At 38.6% G+C, this 18,569-nt stretch overlaps 1 protein-coding gene across 1 annotated transcript; it reads right to left on the bottom strand.

The window, feature by feature from the left end:
- Positions 1-7,280: 7,280 nt before the first annotated feature.
- Positions 7,281-15,776, bottom strand: LOC139462533 (microtubule-associated protein 1 light chain 3 beta-like). The gene is made up of 4 exons (XM_071244321.1): positions 15,663-15,776; positions 12,090-12,145; positions 10,096-10,202; positions 7,281-8,833 (listed from the first exon to the last, which is right to left on the bottom strand). Exons 1-4 carry the CDS (start codon positions 15,703-15,705, stop codon positions 8,668-8,670), a joined length of 372 nt encoding a protein of 123 aa, XP_071100422.1. The 5' UTR covers positions 15,706-15,776; the 3' UTR covers positions 7,281-8,667.
- Positions 15,777-18,569: the final 2,793 nt, after the last annotated feature.

Raw genomic sequence — 18,569 nt, forward strand, 5'->3', positions numbered from 1 at the left:
TAGCAGGTGAAGCCTCAGTGGATGTTGACTGTCCAATCAAAGTGTGTGAGTTCTTGAGGCAATGGGGAGTCAGCTTTCTAAAACAATTCAGCTTTACTTCCTTTCTGCCTTGATTCAGAAATTTTTCCTTGATCATATTGGTTTTGGAGATAGTGAAGTTAGATATGCAGTTCTGAATGCTTACCTCACTCGTAACGAGAACTTAGAAGCCTCGACACTGATTGGCTCATTAGAAATTTCACCTACATGACCTTCAATGGAGGTGTTCTGGGATCTTGACAGTGAAGTATCATATCAGAGCAAAGATCTGATTTTCATTAACACTGCTTTAAAACAGAACATAACTTAGACCTAACAAGGCTGGGAGGAAATGATTCTGAAGATCAACATGATCAATACCCTGGTCAGAACAAAATACTGGAAAAATATAAAAAGAATACATTAAAGAAAGAATTTCACTTTCAATTATTGTAGAATATTTTTACATAATAAAAGAAAGATATTGTTTTGGCAAAACATCAGTACAAAACAAGTATTCTTAAGATAGTTTTCTGAAGTGTGAAATACCTGCTAAAAGTCATAAAAGAAATAAGCAGATTTGATCTTCCATTGAGAAGTGGATAAATTGAATATATGATTTAGAAAACATGATAAAGACTGAGACGTCAATTCCCCATGACCAAAACCCAGGACACTCTTTATATGATGAATTACAAGTAATTCCATCTCAACCAGCACCCATATTATGTTGTACAAAGTGAGTAGGCATGACAGCAATAGGCAAAATTTTATTTTCAGTTATTTTCTTTCCCAGCCACTCCAATTCACAATTGTACTAAATGAAATTAAAACGCCACTCCAAGGCTTCACAATCTGACAGCCTTTCCTGAATCAATTTATATGGCGGTGATGGGTTTTGGGACAGGCTGCATCAAAATATGCAAATAATGAACGGAAACAAACTTTTAAAGATGTAGAACTGAATCAGACTTAGCATGCAGTAAAACATAATAGAATAATGTTTGGATCATACATTTTTTCTTGCCAGTCAATTATTAAACATATTAAAATTGGATTTTAGTGCTTGCTACCACTATGTACAGCAATAGAGAACAAAGATCTCATTTAATGAGATGTGTCAATTCATTTCTTTTCATAGAGAACACTGTAATGTTCATGTGCATTGTCTATGAAGCTATTTGAAATAATGTTAACCTTTCAGCATCAGCTATGATTAAAGAAGTACAATCATACACCTGCAAAATAGTTAAGCACCATCCATTCTATATTTTCATATATTTTGAACTTCCATGTCTTTTGGAAATATCTACATATGACCTTGACCTCACTGAAGAACCCTGTAACACCTGCTGAAATGTTAGACCAAGGATCATATACTACTCGAAACAAGTTAAAGAACACCCATATGTGGAGGGCACCACACGCCAGCCATTACAGATTAACTATTGTCATATGAAAAAATGCAGAAAAAGGGCTACTAATGCTTGCTAATGAATCAGTTACATGTCACTTGACTTTGAAAAGCAAAACAAATGTATTTCATTAAACCATTAATACAAGATATGATTTTTATAACTGACTATTTTATTTGGAAATATATTGTAGTGATGGTTAATTAAGGTATCAGTTTAACATGTCCCCCGTTGACTATACATTGAGCAAACCATCAAGTCAAATACAGTAATCTGATTAAACTGCGTAGGTTGGAGTAAGCGAGTTACCGTAGTTAGATTTTCTACGCCATTCTAAATGTATTCAGACACAGCCCAAAGTGATGCATGTCACAGACACTTTCCACTCTAAGGTAACCATGGTAGCCATGGTAACCCAGGTTTATGGCGCTGAAAAACCAAGGATCATAATCTGGGATTTGAACAGCATCCAGCTGATCCTGGCAAAGCTAAGGGAGACAATTCTGCACAGCACATGGTAAGCTGGATTCCTGTGTGTGGACACAATATATACACATTTCATAAATGTACATGAACATTGGTGAGCGAGAATAAATATTGTTAAAGCCATATCAGCAGTAATGCAGCCAATCGTGGCTACATTCTTAAGTACAGCCTCAAGGGATCTAGGACATACTGGCTTTGAATGAGACTAGTTTAACGTCACTCTGAACAATATTCTGTTTTATCACACCAGCAGAAAAATGTGAGAGGAAGCCCAAAGAGGTACAGGTCATGGACATTTACCCCTTTTGTGAAAACCCAGACCAAGGTTTATTACTGGGAACATTTCAGATTCAAACCCACAAGATGCATCATCGAAGCTAAGGGACCCATCTCTGCAGTGCCTTAGACCCTGGAGTCAGTTTACCCTGACTACTAAACTAACACAAAGGATGAGGGGGCAACCATTTCATTTTTTTTTCGGGGAGGGGTTGGTTTGAGATCAGTATTACCTTGTGTTTAATGTGTCACAACTAAATTATTTTTTCCAACAGAATAAGGTACTCAATTATATATTTTATCAAATATATATCAATAACCAACTGTATTCTTTGGACACTTGTCTGCAAGAAAAGAGACCATTATTTGTTTTCCTACAATGTGAAGCATCTCTAATATATTTTCCGAAAAATGGGCTTGATTATTTTTTCCCTTTCTGAAAATGAAATGGTTGCTCCCTGAGTGGTGGCAGCAGTAAACACAGATGAACATTTGCCTGCAATTCTACCCTAGAGGCCCTCGAGATATTGAACCAAATCAAACCAAACACAAACTACAATTTTTCTTTGTTGAATAATTGACATTATGTGCTCACTAAGACCTAAAGGCTTCAACGGTGGAGCAGATACTTCAACCACAGTACTCATCTGAAACTACAGCCAGCCAGCGATTTTATCTAGGACATCAAATGTGCCCTTGGCAAGTTAATTGGCCCAAATTTGTTTTTGTTCAAACAGACTTTATTTCCTAAAAATGCAGGAATATTGTTGTATTGAATGATGTATTGTAAAAGTAAGCACAAAGCTTGTTTCTCATCATTGAGTGAGTTGGGTTTAACGCCGTTTTTAACAGTATTCCAGTTATATCACAGCGTGTCAGCTTAATGTGGGAGGAAAGCCCACTTCAGTGAAACCCTCAAGCACGGGTATGGTGCTGACAAACCTAGAAACATAATCACGGCGAACCGGGATTGAAACCCACAATCATAGGTTTCTGGCGTGCTCAAGGGACGCAACTCTGCACAGCGAATCACGGCTCCTTAGACAACAGGGCCCCCCATGCCCCTTACTCATCACTGAACTTGTTATCAATAAATACAAGCCAACTAAAACATAAGTTATCATATTAATAACCTGAATTTCAGAAAATTCTAATTTCTATTTGGGAATTATTACTGACAATTGCTGTTGACGTGGGGCCTCAGAGAATGCCAAGATAAATCTCTGAGCCCTGAGATCAATCATTTGGAAAAGGTGAATTTACAAAAGAGATAACTAAAGCTGGCCACCAATCTTAGAATAACACTTTGGCTGTATTATGAGCACTGACAGTATGACAATATCTATGATCTCCTTATCAGCTGCTACTTATCACGCTCACTGGGAGAGTGTCGAGAAACTGCAAAACATGATGAAAACACATGGGCTGAAATATTAACAAAGCGAAAATCATATATACACACATGCCCCGACCATACAATCAGTTAATCTGAATTTAATGTGACTAACGATTGTTGAAAAAAGTTTGTACATTTAAATTTGTAACCATGGTAACTGTTTCTAACAGTTTATTATGAATCAAAGTTCCTATATAGGGGTCGTTTTCTCAACATCTGAATTTGAATTTGCTGAAAGTGTGTTGAACATTCTAGGCTTAAGTCTTCCACCCTCAAACTGACAAGATGATACAAGCATTGATAACATACCTTTACAGATCATACTAATGAGGGCTATGGTGTTACGCTATCAAATCATCATACAAGACTTAAGCCCCCTTTAAGCCCCTGTCACACTATCAAAAACTTTGATAAAAAACTTGGTCAAAGAAAACTTTGACCAAGTTTCATGGTCCAAGTTGGGCTGTTTACACTCATCAAAGTTCTTGACAGGCCATCAAAGTTTTGGCAGGAATTATCTTGCCAAGATGGATGCAACTGACGAAGAATGTTTTGCTGTTGTGATATGTATTTTGTGTATTGCCATGTTAAAAAAAGCGGCGTCAGGGTAGGCAAAGGAATATTTGGTCCCGAAAATGGCTGAACCAAATCAATTATTTCTGCCAACATCTCGTCAGTCCAAAATAGTTGGCTCATTTTGACTTGACTCTACCCACCTCCGGTTGAAAAGGGGTAAATGTTCCTTGCATTCTGATTGGCTAAATCAAATCAACGTCATCAAAGTTTGATCAAAGTTTGACAAGAAATTGTATCGGTTTCTGTTCCATCAAAGTCTGTCAAAAACTTGGTCAAAGTTTTTGACAGCATGTTACGCTATCAAAAACGTTTTTATCAAAGTTTTTGATAGTGTAACGAGGGCTTTACAATATGAAACATATTGTCACACAATAACATCAGACATAATCAGACACTTATGATTACCAAACATTTGATGTTTATTCTACACACAATGAAACTATCATCATTTTATTTGCATCGTTATTGTAATTTGTCGGACAGTCATGAAAATTGGCAATGGAAGCAACAGATTGTCCTGATCTTGTGAAATGGTATTGCTGGCTTATTTGACCATTGTTTGACTAGCGTCGATAGGAACAGATTGTGAGACATATCTAAAATATTTTACTTATTAGACAAGGACCACATGCTATACAGAAAATGTTTCACAAACAAAAATTTCAATTATGCCAACATGACATTCTTCAAATTTTATGAACAAATCAGAGATGATATAGTAGTCATGACAACCTTCACCAGAGTTATAGCACTTATACCATAATGCAACAGTCTTGGGACAAACTTACCTACAGAGAAAAATTCAACAGGCCCAACCTTTAAAAGAGCAATGATCATATGTAACATTATTCAAAGCTCACATCACATGACATTTAAAGCTGAACATAAGCAAGATAATACAAAGAAACATCAGACATGGTGAGTATGATATTGTACAGTATGAATAAAGCTTGTTAGCAAACTGAGAGGTAAACAGACATTAATCAATGTGATACCAAATATATTCCCACTTTACAAAGCAATATCAGTATGTTTTTAGTATAGTTTTAAGTGGTGTAACACTTTAACCAATAGTATTTCAGTTTCAGCATGTTTTATGTGCAAGGGAAACCAGGAGTACAGGTATGAGGCCGACACAACAAGAATCAGATTCAGGTTCATTTGGGATTTGAACCCATGGCCATCGAAATCTAGTTGAAAAGGACGCCACTCTCACAGCAAATTGTGGCGCCTTGATGACCAGGCCAGCTGGTCTCCCAGTACAGTGTTGACTAGCTGTGGTGATTTTATAGAGGTAACTGGCTTGAACTAACTTGAACACAGACGATATGTTCATACTAAAAAATACTGTTTTCTCACTGCCATTTTAGGAAAGTTTGGGATAATTGAGGACAAAAGATTTGTGTATAAAGATGACAATAGTTCATTTGCCAATCTCCTAAATATTCTTCACAATACTTTACATCTTCCTGCCGGATGCAAAAGACTTCAAATGATGGGAAGGAAGTTTGGTTCTGATAAAAAAAAGTCTTTTAACACTGTATGGGTCCTGCTTGACTCGTGTCCCTGTTTGTGAAACCAATGTAATTTTTCAGCACTGCCAGTAAATTGTGCTTTAGGGCCTGAGAGTAAGTGATGGAAATATGTGCAGAATCAGCACTTTCAGAGTGAGGTGTTAGTGAACAGTGCTGGAGCAACACTTTGGCATATTCTAAACGTTGGTCCCAAAATGTCAATATTTCCTGAAAATCACCCAAACATATGCAAACAAACACCACACAGGATTTAATCCAGTGCTTCAACATAATGAAATCTGAGATACACATAGTACAGTTGAAAAGTGTTAAATTAGGATCTAAAACATCGTTGCTTTTGAAAATGTCATAGTCACACAATGTGAGAAACATACTATCAAATTGTTAAACCTGCCTAGGTTGAGAGGGTGAGATAACGCTGCCATACAACTATGCCATGCCCATGGAGGACAAACTGTACCCATGTCAGGACGTGAACCCAGGACCAACTGTATGAGGAGAGGCACTAACCATTAGGCCATCGACCACCCCCCAGGTCTACTTGAGTGCCTAACAAGGAAACAGAGTGGGAGGTAAAAAACATGTGTGACAACTGACAGGAATACTGCAAGGAAAGAAAGAAAATGTTTTCTGGTCTTTGAAAGGCATTTAGAAGTTATACACATAAGGAAGAGAATATATGGATGTCAACCTCATTATAAAGAGTTGACATCCATATATTCTCTTCCTGAAATGTTTTTGATAAAGAGTATCCTTTTTGTTATTTTAGGTACGGTAATATTTTTTACATTTGGTTATTCCTTTTTTATGGTTAAAGTATATTTCTGTGAAAAAGTCCTGGTTAGTAGGTGATAAAAAACAACCATAAAACACTTCTGGTTCTTGTTTTTCAAGACATTTGAACATGTTGCTCTGTGTGCAGTCTTAATAAATCCAGCCTTACAACTTAACATAATGAACAAACAATTCTTTTCTGTTTATACGTAAGTTTTCAGTAGGCAGTATAAAGAATCGCACTTCAAATTATATCATTTACCCGGTACCATTTTTTTAAAGGGTTGGCAGATCCGTAAATCAATTTTTAAAAACATCTGGTCTTAAGATCTTTATAAAGAAAAATGAATCCTTTTCATACTACATGTAATAGGTTATCAACTGTATAGTTACTTTTTTCTTTAACTTAAACATGACCTGTCTAATCTAAATGCTTTTGGGTTGGTCAAGAATCTGAAAAAAAAGGAAGATAGAATTGGTTTGGCTTACCATACTCTAATGACTTGTCATCCTCACCTAACAATGCTGGCGTAGCTTCCCCATGTGTGTGTCTAATCTGACACACACACACAATTCAAGATCAGTCTCATATTCTTGCTACATAGAATGGTCAAACTGCTTATAATAGATCTCTCTGGCACGACTGTATTTTCTTCAGCTTTGAGACATAAGATAAAGTTCTGATACCAGAATATCCACCCAGTTTGTGAAAACTCAGGATAGAGGTGACTATTCTCACCAAACAAAGAAGGATTAGCTTTGGAAACACTTCCTGGTAATTCTGTCTTTGACATTTCAAAATTCTTGCCTGTCAGTTCCGAATTAGAATACGAGGTATCAAACTAATGGTAACACTACCTCTAATTTCCAAACAAATATTTATCTACTAATGCCATAATGATATATACCCTGGGCCCAGTCTCATAGGATTGTGTGGGAAATAATATCACCATCTCTCATTTGAAATCAGCAACCAGTGAAGATGATTGTTCAGAATGTGATCCAAGTATTATGTCCCCTTAAATGGAGTTCCAATAACCAATGTGTAATCTGATTGGACTGCTATTCTTAGTATTTATGGACAAAAGGAAAGGACTCTATGGTAGTCAATGGGTTCAGGGTATTTATATCACACCATGCACACTGGAACATTTACCCCAATGAACATCAGATTTATCCTTTAAACATCCTCTCCACTTCACAAGTCTTTCCAATATATCAGAAAAAAAATAAGAATTTTTTCAAAATAATATTACAAGCAATCAAAGGACAAGTAGTATATGACCATGAAAACTTCAATGTAGAAATATAAAATGCAAAATGAGACAACCAGGACCCAAATACAGACAATATTTATATTTTCATAATCATGATTTATGCTAATGATATAAACATTCTTAATATCCAAATTTTAAAAATCATTTGGCATACATCATTTTTGGCTTATTCAATGTTAACAGGTAAACATGGCAAACACTGTTTTGACCAAACAAAATGTTAATATTATATTTCCTAAAACATGTGGCAATTTGGAGGATATTGAAATAAAATAAATGAATTAAATACATCTTTCTTTCTTCAAACAATTATATAAGACTAGTTTCTTAGAGAACTCAACTTCATTGTTTTGATACTTTCCTCTTGTAAACTGAAGAAGTTATGACTCTCCCTGAAGCATGGTATGATTAAATAATACCAGTAACCATGTTACAACAAACGTGAAAAAAGATATCTTGGACACTGATACTCCTGGACATTGTTTTTCGACCAACCTAAAATCTTCAAACAAATGTAGAAAAACAGAAATGTTGAATGCAGTCTTTTTTCTTCCTGCCAGGTCCAATTTCAGTAATAAAAAAAACATATCAATATTAAGCATTAAGTTTTTGACTTTCCATTAAAAAAATGCTTTTTAATTTTTTACTTGTTTCACCAGATTGTCACTTACACTAATTGCAATCTTTTTTTTAATTTAAATCTTTTAACCATGTGATTAAAAAAAAGCCTTAATATTATATTTTCCCACTTGCTGACCACAACAGTCAAATTAACTAGAATTTCAGTACTTCCTCATCAGCTTGGTGAATTTCAGAACACCACTCTCCAAGGCGGCCTGACAGTCACTGTCACACAGCCAGTTAAAGACTCAACAATTAATCTTCATAGAACTACAGTTTGTGGAAAAGACTCTTCATGCCGAACCGAACGTTTCCTGTGACGCGTAGACGACATACAGGAAGCCGTCTTGGTCTTTCTCTCGCTGGTACACCTCGGATATGGGTGTGGTGTTGCTGACCATGCTGCGGTCGTTGACGAGGAGGTAGAACGCCTGACTGGGATGCAGCTGTAAGCGCCGTCTAGGGGACAAAGAGAATGGGGGATTACAATTGGTTCTGTCATTTGGGAGTGATGGTGCAGTCAGCAACATAGTCAGCTACATCACTTTGGCTGGTAAATAATTTATATAATATACAAAGACTGCCACCATATTCATTGGCAAGAGTGAGTGAGTTGTGTTTAACGCCGCTTTTAACAATATTCCAGTTATATCACGGCGTGTCAGCTGAATGTGGGAGGAAAGCCCGAAGTGCTGCAGGTCTCAGAGGTTTACCACTTCGGTGAAACCCACGAGCACGGGTATGGTGCTGACAAACCTAGAAACATAATCGGGGCGAACCGGAACTCGAACCAACAAACATAGGTTTCTGGCATGCCCAAAGGGACGCAACTCTGCACAGCGAAATGCGGTGCCTTAGACGACTGGGCCACCCGTGACCCCCTCATTGGCAAGAAAAGATCACATGTCATTTGACAGAAATGCATATTGACTATCATATCCCACATCAACCAGAGACCCAGATTTAACCTTTTTATCATATAACATACCATCAAATCTATTTACAAAGTAAATGCAATACATTATCATCTTGTTTGGAAGACATTGTCGCAGGAAAGCAAGCCAACAGACGACACACTAAGGGACATAACTCCAATTTCTTACCACCTGGGACGATATTGATTGCCCATTTAAAATTCATTAACAAACCATATCAGCATGATCAGGCTGTTAGTAATACAGGTCTGGTTATTGCACCCCCTGTGATATGACCGTCTCTATTTTGGCTTTATAAAAAATGAAAAATACTTCATAACACTGTTAGCTATATTATAATTTACATTTCATATACCTTTCAGGTAGAATTGGGAGTCTCAGGCTGATATGGGTTATGATATGAAAACTGCCATAAAAAATACCTCCAAGTAATACTTAAATTGTATGGGATTCACCCAGAAGTGGTATTCCTGTAACCTAAGCCAATCAGCTGTCTCTGTTTGTTGGAACCTCCTAGTGTTCTTGTACCTATTGGTCCTGGGCCACCAGTGCCCCCTTTGATACTCATCACTAGTCCATGGGTCTTGCACTTGTCTGTTGCAGTGCCCACACAGAACAGACCAAGCCTGAGTCATATTCCAGCAATATCATGGCAGGGGACACATTGTACCCACCTGGGGAATTGAACCTGGTGAACCTGGCAAACCTAGCAATGAGCAAATGATTTAACCACTTGGCTACCCTTCCACCCCTAGAACAGGTGGAGAACAACAGAAGGCAACCAACCTGATGATTTTGACGAGTTCACTCATGTTGACATTGTCTGGGACAAGGAACTTGGTTTTGTCCAGCATCGGCAGATTCTTCTCGTTCTTGTAGCGCTCGATGATCACCTGAACACAATCACAATAGTATCAACATTTACCTGACATTGATCATGTTGTGTTAAATAGGAATCAACATGAAGCCACTACCATCTTGTGGCTGGTAATATTTCTGTCGGATAGGTGAAATTTGCCTGTCACAGTCAGTGTGTCTAGTAGAGTATTTCATTGCTACCATGACAATTTTGAAGCAGACATTTATATGTTACACACACACGCACACACACACACACATACACACACACACACACACACACACACACACACACACACACACACACACACACACACACACACACACACACACACACACAGAGTACAGGGCTCGAAACACACACACACACACACACACACACACACACACACACACACACACACACACACAGAGAGTATAGTACAGGGTTCGAAAAATCTTGGCCGCTCGCATGTATAAGTTCATCTCTAATCGTTTACATCAAAACATAGAGGATAATTTTGAACCTAAAATATGTTATCATTTTTCGTACGTTCTCAGTAATGATAACAAAATACATAAGAAATAAATAGAAAAGCGTGTTTGCTCAGCAAGCCTCGAAACAAATTTTAAAGGGAGGTAATTAATTTGATTATTTTTGTTACTCATTACAGACACTCAAATGTCAAAGCTAGAGTGAATGATGATGTGAGAGAAATGGCTGACATAATTTATTAATTGTGGGGATGGTGGGGTTGACAAGAAAAGTCATGATTTGATTATCAAACAGACGAGTAAAAAGGAGTTTCTTAAAAACAGTATGACTGTAAAAGGAAAATGAACAGTGCAAGACGCATTGGTTCAGCAAATTGGCATTAATGGGCTGAGATGAATGTAGATGAGAGTGACTGTGAATTATTTATTACTGTCTGTCGTAAAAATCCCCCAAGGTTAAATACAGAAAATGGTAATAATAACTGAGAACATAAAACTTTATGAAATATTAAAGGCCAAGTGAGTATGTTGCCCTGCAGGACAAGTTGGATTTCAGAAATGTTTCGAGCCTCGTTAATAGATGGACAAGGAAAGTTTTACTCATCTTTTAAAATAACATCATTTATTGATTATTAAGACTGCAGGATTTTTATTTCCATTCATTGGTCTTGTCAGAGAAAATCATCATGTTTAAGATTTGACGGCATGGCAGTGAACACATATAACTGATTCCATTTGGGTCTGTATTCAAAGGATGCACTGCACGTACGCACGCACCCACTCACGCACGCACACTCACACGCACACTCACACTCACACTCACACTCACACACACACACTCACACACAAATATTTCTCATCAATTCCAGATTTCAAAACTGGCAAAGTGACCAGGCTTTCCTCCTTTTTAACCACTCATTTGCGTATGTGGTCTTGTTTGCAAACAGCGATGGAAGGAAAGACTAAAATAACAGTCAGTGTTTAATACAGTTTCTAAAACACAAAGATAAAGACCTGTATGTTGAGTAATCTTTTGCCGAAGAAAATCGCATGTTAAATATATATAGGTAAAATATTATTATCAATTTGTATGACTATAGTTTTTTGGCAGTTATCCACCAACACACAGGGAATAACACTATTATTATCCTTTCCTGACAACACATTGGTACAAAACCTTCAACAAGTGTAAGATCCTATAGATATGATTCAACATGACTACAAAGCAAATATTATAAAAAGACAATGACTGTTGTTTTGCAGCCTTTCTTAAACAATGTGATATATCTTCCAAACATCATGAACATGTATAGACAAACATTGAGAACAAAAACTATGACAAAAATGTCATATCGTGGTTATACTTCCAGACTTGACAAACTTGTTAAAAGAAATCATGTTTAACATGTTCAACAGCAACGAGAAAGAAATTTGAGCAAACATCTTACTGGGATTTTATCAACATGCTGGTTTCTTATGGCTTCAACATCCTGGATTCTCTGCTCTGAAAAACAAAGAACATAAATGCCTTTTATCATGGTTATTGATGGTTTATCAATGACGTGTTGCTTGAGGTGAGGTGAAATGGGGTTTAACGTCGCTTCCAAGATTATTTCACTTATATAGCATCCTGCATGTACGTGTGTGTGTGTGGCTGCTTGTACTAGTCCGGACTGATGCCGATTTATAGTGCTAGCCCACTGAGATACCATGCCGCAGTTTAACATGAATACCCCACTCAGACACAGTATACTGACTCCGAGTCGACCAGTCCTTGTTTTAGCCCCTTAATGCCGAGCGCCAGACAGGGTAACAACAAGTACCATCTATTAACGTCTACTGGTATGATGCGGTCGGGGATCGAACCCCGGACCTTCCGTTCTACCACTACACCACGGAGGAGGTCACATGTTGCTTAAAATGGGCTTGATGTGAGTGAGTGCAATCATTCAATACCATCTTCCCTAGGCAAGGGCATTAACTGACTATAAAAGTCCAGTTTCCACCCTTGTCGGACTAGGCTGGAATTTCGTGGCTCAAGCATAGTGCCACCAGTGGCTATTGTGAGTTACGTCCCTTCTATGTCCCTCCTATCATATCACTTGCATTTGCTTCTAACAAAACTGTGGCGCCCAGTCAAGACAATCTGATCGATAATCAAGATCTATATTGTAATAAAACAGGTCTTACATCGTGAAGTACATCAAATCGCATGAACACCTTGATTAAAAACATGAACAGATTTGAAAAATATTTGTTGACGCCCAGTTGATGGAACATATGCGTTGCAATTCCTGCAGTAAACCAGAATCTATATGTTGAAAACCATGTTGTTTTCAAACCGAGTGTCTAGTTCGTTACCCGATTTTGATTGGACTATGCATAGACTTGTTTGTCTATCCAAAATATAACTCCGGAATTCCAGCCTAGTTTGGCAAGGGTGAAAACTTGACTTTTATAGTCAGGAAACAACATTGCCTTCGAAAGATGTTCAATATAGTGATTGTTCGATATAGTGATTGTTCGATATAGTACAGTACACATGTATCATGGAGTGTAATGTTGCTTGTTTGTTTAATTCCACACTCAGCAATATTCCAGAATTTTTATGCAAACAATTGAGTCTGACCCAGACAATCCAGTGACTATTGAAATTATGGAAATCAGGATCATTTTCTGTTGTAAAGTAAAGAAAAATAACTGCCAATATATATAATCAGATTAAGTAGCGGATTCTATTACGACAAAAGCCCCTGTGGATGAAAGCCCCAAAGCCCACCTGGACATAATCACCACAGGATAAAAGCCCCACTATGACAAAAAATTAAAAATTAAACATAAGTTGAAATCAGACAGATATTTTTTTTCTATATCCAACCATCACACGGTTGTTGTGTCACCATCAATCATTAAGAGAAGCCAATGCTGAGCCCCCACACCATACAGAAATTCCTCAACAGCGAGTTTGTTGTCACTGTACACTGCACACAGGTTTTGCAGTCTCTTCTTTATCAGTTCTCTCTGCTTTCTTGACTTCTTGGTTGGCCTGATGCCACTATTGTAGCAGGGCTTTTTATCCTATAGGGATTCTGCCTGGGTGGGCTTTTGCCCTAATCATCTTCCGGGGCAAAGGGAATTAACTGACTATAAAAGTCCAGTTTCCACCCTTGCCGAACTAGGCTGGAATTATGGAGTTACATTTTGGCTGAACTAATGAGTCTATGCTTAGTCTATTCAAAATCGTGAAACAAAATCTACATCTGGTTTGAAAATTCTGTGAACATTTCGGTGGATTGCAGGGTTTGCAAAGCATGTGTACCGCCAACTCAACGTCAACAGATGTTTCAAACCTGTTCATGTTTTTAATCAATGTGCTCACATGATTTGATGCACTTCGCGAAATAAGACCCATCTTATCACGATATAGATCTTGATTATCGATCATATCGTTCTGACTGGGCGCCACCATTTTGTTTGAAGCAAATGCAAGGGATATGACAGGTGGAATCTGACTGGTCAGTAGGAGTGACATAGAAGGGACATTACTAGTAATAGCCAGTGCAGGCGCTACAATCGAGTCCAGAAATTCAAGCTTGGTTCAGCAAGAGTGGTAACTGGACTTTTATAGTCAGTGAGCTTCCTTGCCTCGGGAAGATGGCCTTATGGGTTTTTTGTCCTATACTCCAGTACAGCCGAAGAGGTCGTTGTCGGCATGGGCACCACAGATATGTACTCAAGGTACTTTTCTGTATACAGAAATGTACCCTAGCCTAAATTGGAATACAGAAACGTACATGGTACCCTAAACAGCGGACGATTTTATATTCCACAAACCAAAACTGGTTCATGTTGTAGTTCCGGTTTGTCTGATGACGGGTGCATTCATGCATCTCGAAATATTATACTGCATCTCATACAACGGTATGACAGTACTGTCATGTTGAATGTAACTGTGGTTTGGCACACAGGAAGTGAAGAATACCTAAAGAACTGGTTATGTGCATTGTGCCTTCTGCAGCAGAAGGCACTCATCCTGGGATATGTTTCTGTATGTTGAATTTGGCTAGGGTACACTTCTGATATAGATGTCATCCCAGTTATTTGACAAGCCAACCAATCAAATGATCGAACTTGCGTGACGTAGCTTTCAGGGTCACTTCTGTTGACAGTGAGAGGGCAGCCATGCCGCGAGTTTCAATTTCAGCGGAAATACCTGGATTTCGGAAATGTTTGTCATAGATAAACAAGTTTACAGGTAAGATAATTAAAGAAAGATTATATACTTGTTACTATGAATATTCAGCGACTTTTCGTAAGTGATCAAACTTTCATGACACAAGGATACAGAAACGTACCTGGGGTATGTTTCTGTAGTGCCTGTGCCGACAACCACCGCTTCAGCCCCAGTACACAGGGCAAGCAAAATCATGTGTTTTTCAGTGACTTTGCTCAAGTACACAAAAGATGTGTTTTGTAGTTGGAATTAAAAATCCCCATTTTCAAGTGGCCACCCTGACTAAAAAACAGAATGGCATCCACAAACACATATATACGACTTTGGATATCTCAACCATGATGAAAATCAAGCGAAACGAACTAAAACGTTATTTTTCCACACCTTGAAATGTTTTCTACACAAAACACCAAGGATCAAAGATGTCGTTTCCGACTTCTCATCATGATAGGATAGTAAATATATACACTATTGTCTGGAGTTATCTGGGTTTTCCCCCACTAAACTTCCACCATTGCGCGTCATGTGAAATTCGTGAACTAGTGTTAATTTGATTATAGTATTTACAGACAACAAAACTGTGCCTACACCAAAACGCAACAAGTTACGACAATAACTATGGGCAATCCTGCCGATGACAGCCTTGACATATAGCCCCGACCGAGACAATCAAGAATCATGGTGACATCATTTGTAATACTTATTTTGACAGACATTTCTGTTGACATTTCCTGCAACAGTTTCACATTTAGACAAACATACGGCATAGATTAAGAAGCAGACATACCCTGGGTCCTTCTTTCTTTAAATGTTTTCGGTAAATGAGCCATTGTTGTCAAATGATTGACGCAGCTTAAACATTCACTTCTCGTCTTTCGCTGACCGAAACCGGATGTTTATGTCACACGTCTTCGGAAAATTCCACTCGGTAATTTCCGTAAGATTGCACATGATCACGAAGGTTATTCCGGGACTTGCCGAATGGCTTTGTATACATTACATAAAGATGCCAGCTGTCACGAATTAGTACATTCCATTCGTCACCACTCGCATGTTTCCGTAACCTACAAGAACTACATTCGGGACCAACTCGTGCTATTCCGGTTCAAGTCCTCTTTGTCGGTCACAGAAAGAAGTTCGTTGTGACAAATGGGGATTTGGTAGTGAACATCGATTACCTCCCCTTGATTGCAGATCCGAAAAGCTAGCGCTCGTGAGCTTCGAAATGTCAACGTGAGATAGAAGTTTGACCCGAGTGTCAGAATAAACTGGTACTTTATTGAAACGTGGTAGTGGCATCTGCGCAAGATCAGAGAGACGGAACTCAGTTTAACGCCGAGTTTTGCCGTGACGTGATCTATATCAGACAAAGGCGTGATTGAGGGCGATAAAAAATGAAATCACTCATTTTCACATTTGTGAACATCAAGCTAATTCTGTTAGATATGGCTACAGTTGAACTTTTTTTAATAAATAATAATTCTGACAAGTGAGTTCCGGAAAGCTTAAATACAGTTAGTTGAATCTTACAGGCCCTGCATGAAATAAATATATCCAATGCATCCAAAACAGGTCTAAAATAATAGTCAAGATCACTATATGCCTAGTTTTTGAAAATTACTTGTCTCTGGGCTCCTTTTTATTATATTAAGATAATCGAACAACTGTTTTTTTCGTGTTCATGTTGGAAATGGACATTGTATTATAATATATGGAGTGCTCCTGCTTTTTGTCTTTCTTTTCGGGAAGGTCATGAACCACATGTACAAGGACACAAATCATAACAAGCATTAGGGGATACCCCTGTAATATATGACCAGTATTAGTCTTGGTTCATCCTCATGTAGCCCCAAGCTGCAATTGGTCGGACGTCAAGACATGGGGATTCCGGTGGGATTCCGGGTACAATATCGCCTGCTTGTCGCGATCGAACGGCTTTGTTTCTTTTCGCCACATTGCGGGCCGATACCAACAGCCGAACATTGTATATGTACTTGGTTAATAGAGAGTGATGGAGGGAGTATGGTTTTACGACCTTTATATCTATTATATGGTCTCTGCTTTTAGCAAAACAGTAAACTACGGTTATAACGAACACGCTTATAACGAACTGACGGATATAACGATTTTTTTTGTCCCGGCCACTTGCTGTATATATGCTTATAACGAACTACGGTTATAACGAACTAATATTGGCAGTCCCTTTGAGTTCGTTTTAACCGTAGTTTACCGTATTCCACCTTTTTTTGGAATTTTCCACACCCATGAAGATCGGGGTTAGACTAGGTCTTGCTTGTCGTGAGAGGCGACTAAAGTCATCGGGTGGTCTACTCCAGATACGTATTATTAACAGACCGCCGTCCTATAGCTGGAATATAGCCGGGTGCAGCGTAAAACAACAAACAAACAAAACTTGTAGCAGCAGCAACAACAACGGCAGAATATCACAGCGTTATATACTTACAAAGACCAGCACTGCATGAATACATATATTTCCTCAATTGAGGAAGCATTGGACACAATCGGAAACATCTATCAATAGAGCCTAATCGAGTCTAGACTGCCAATCCAGTGGTCGATATTGTGAGCAACGACCCACGCCATTGGCGTATTGACACAAATTGAAACAAGTCACCCAGTCTGACCAACCGATCCATTTAGTCGCCTCTCACGAGCAGCACAGGTTACTGGGGACCTTTCTAACCCGAAATCCCCACGTTTTCAGTCAAGGTAATACAATATGTTTGTGGTGCAAACTTAGTTCATCTTACACAGACAAAAATGTGTTTGTTTATAGTAATATAATACTGCCTTGTTTCAAGCTATGCAGTGAGTAACAGACAATGGACTGATCACACGTTTTTGACCTGCTGACAGTTTTATTACAAAACGAGATCCTTCCAGATGAGAACATCTTCTGAGAACTGCTCTGTAGTTTCGCTAAGGGCGGTAAGGTAGCCTAGTGGTTAATTCGTTCGCTCGTCACGCTGAAGTCCCGGGTTCGATTCCCCACGTGGGTACAATGTGTGAGGCCTATTTTCCGGTGTCCCCCACCGTGACATTGCTGAAATATTGCTAAAAGCGGCGTAAAAACATACTCACTCACTGTAGTTTAGCTGGATACGTCGTTGTCAACACACCGCAGTCATACTAGATAATCTAGGCCGTGCACTCAAGAGGTGTTGGACAGGACACCCCACACATGCATGTGATCATTGGACGGCTAGTCAGGAGCATGTTATGTCGAAACTTGCTAGATCGTGGTGCATGTACTTAGGCCAAATAGACACACGATGTCTTATGACGTGCACTTTTCATATATTGCCCTTGGTGACATAAGAATTATGTGACCTTCAATCCTCTGGGCCTCTGGGTTCCCCAGTGATTCAAGCGTTCACTCGTCATGCCGAAGACCCGAGTTTGATTCCAAACATGGGTACAATGTACGAAGCCCATTTATGGTGTCATCGACGTGATAATGCTGGAATATGTAAAGCGGCGTAAAGCCATACTCACTCACTCATTCCGGGTATCTTGGGATTCGAACTCTTTGTAAATTCTTCAATGAAGACGAAGTCACATGGGTTTCAACATCTTTATTGAAAAAATTCCATCTCACGTCTGGAATGCTTAAGCAAGTCTGGGGGCACGGGTGGCCCAGTCGTCTAAGGCGCCGCGATTCACTGTGCAGAGT

This window comes from Haliotis cracherodii, unplaced genomic scaffold, assembly GCF_022045235.1.
Source record: "Haliotis cracherodii isolate W230 unplaced genomic scaffold, xgHalCrac1.p SCAF_15, whole genome shotgun sequence".
NCBI lineage: Eukaryota > Metazoa > Mollusca > Gastropoda > Lepetellida > Haliotidae > Haliotis > Haliotis cracherodii.

Bases quoted from the DNA above. Each gene is read 5' to 3' on its own strand.
- LOC139462533 (XM_071244321.1), bottom strand. From the start codon at position 15,705: ATGGCTCATTTACCGAAAACATTTAAAGAAAGAAGGACCCAGG. The intron at 12,146-15,662 runs GTATGTCTGCTT...TTTGTTTTTCAG, and splicing joins TAAAGAAAGAAGGACCCAGG to AGCAGAGAATCCAGGATGTT. The intron at 10,203-12,089 runs GTAAGATGTTTG...GATTGTGTTCAG, and splicing joins AGCATGTTGATAAAATCCCA to GTGATCATCGAGCGCTACAA.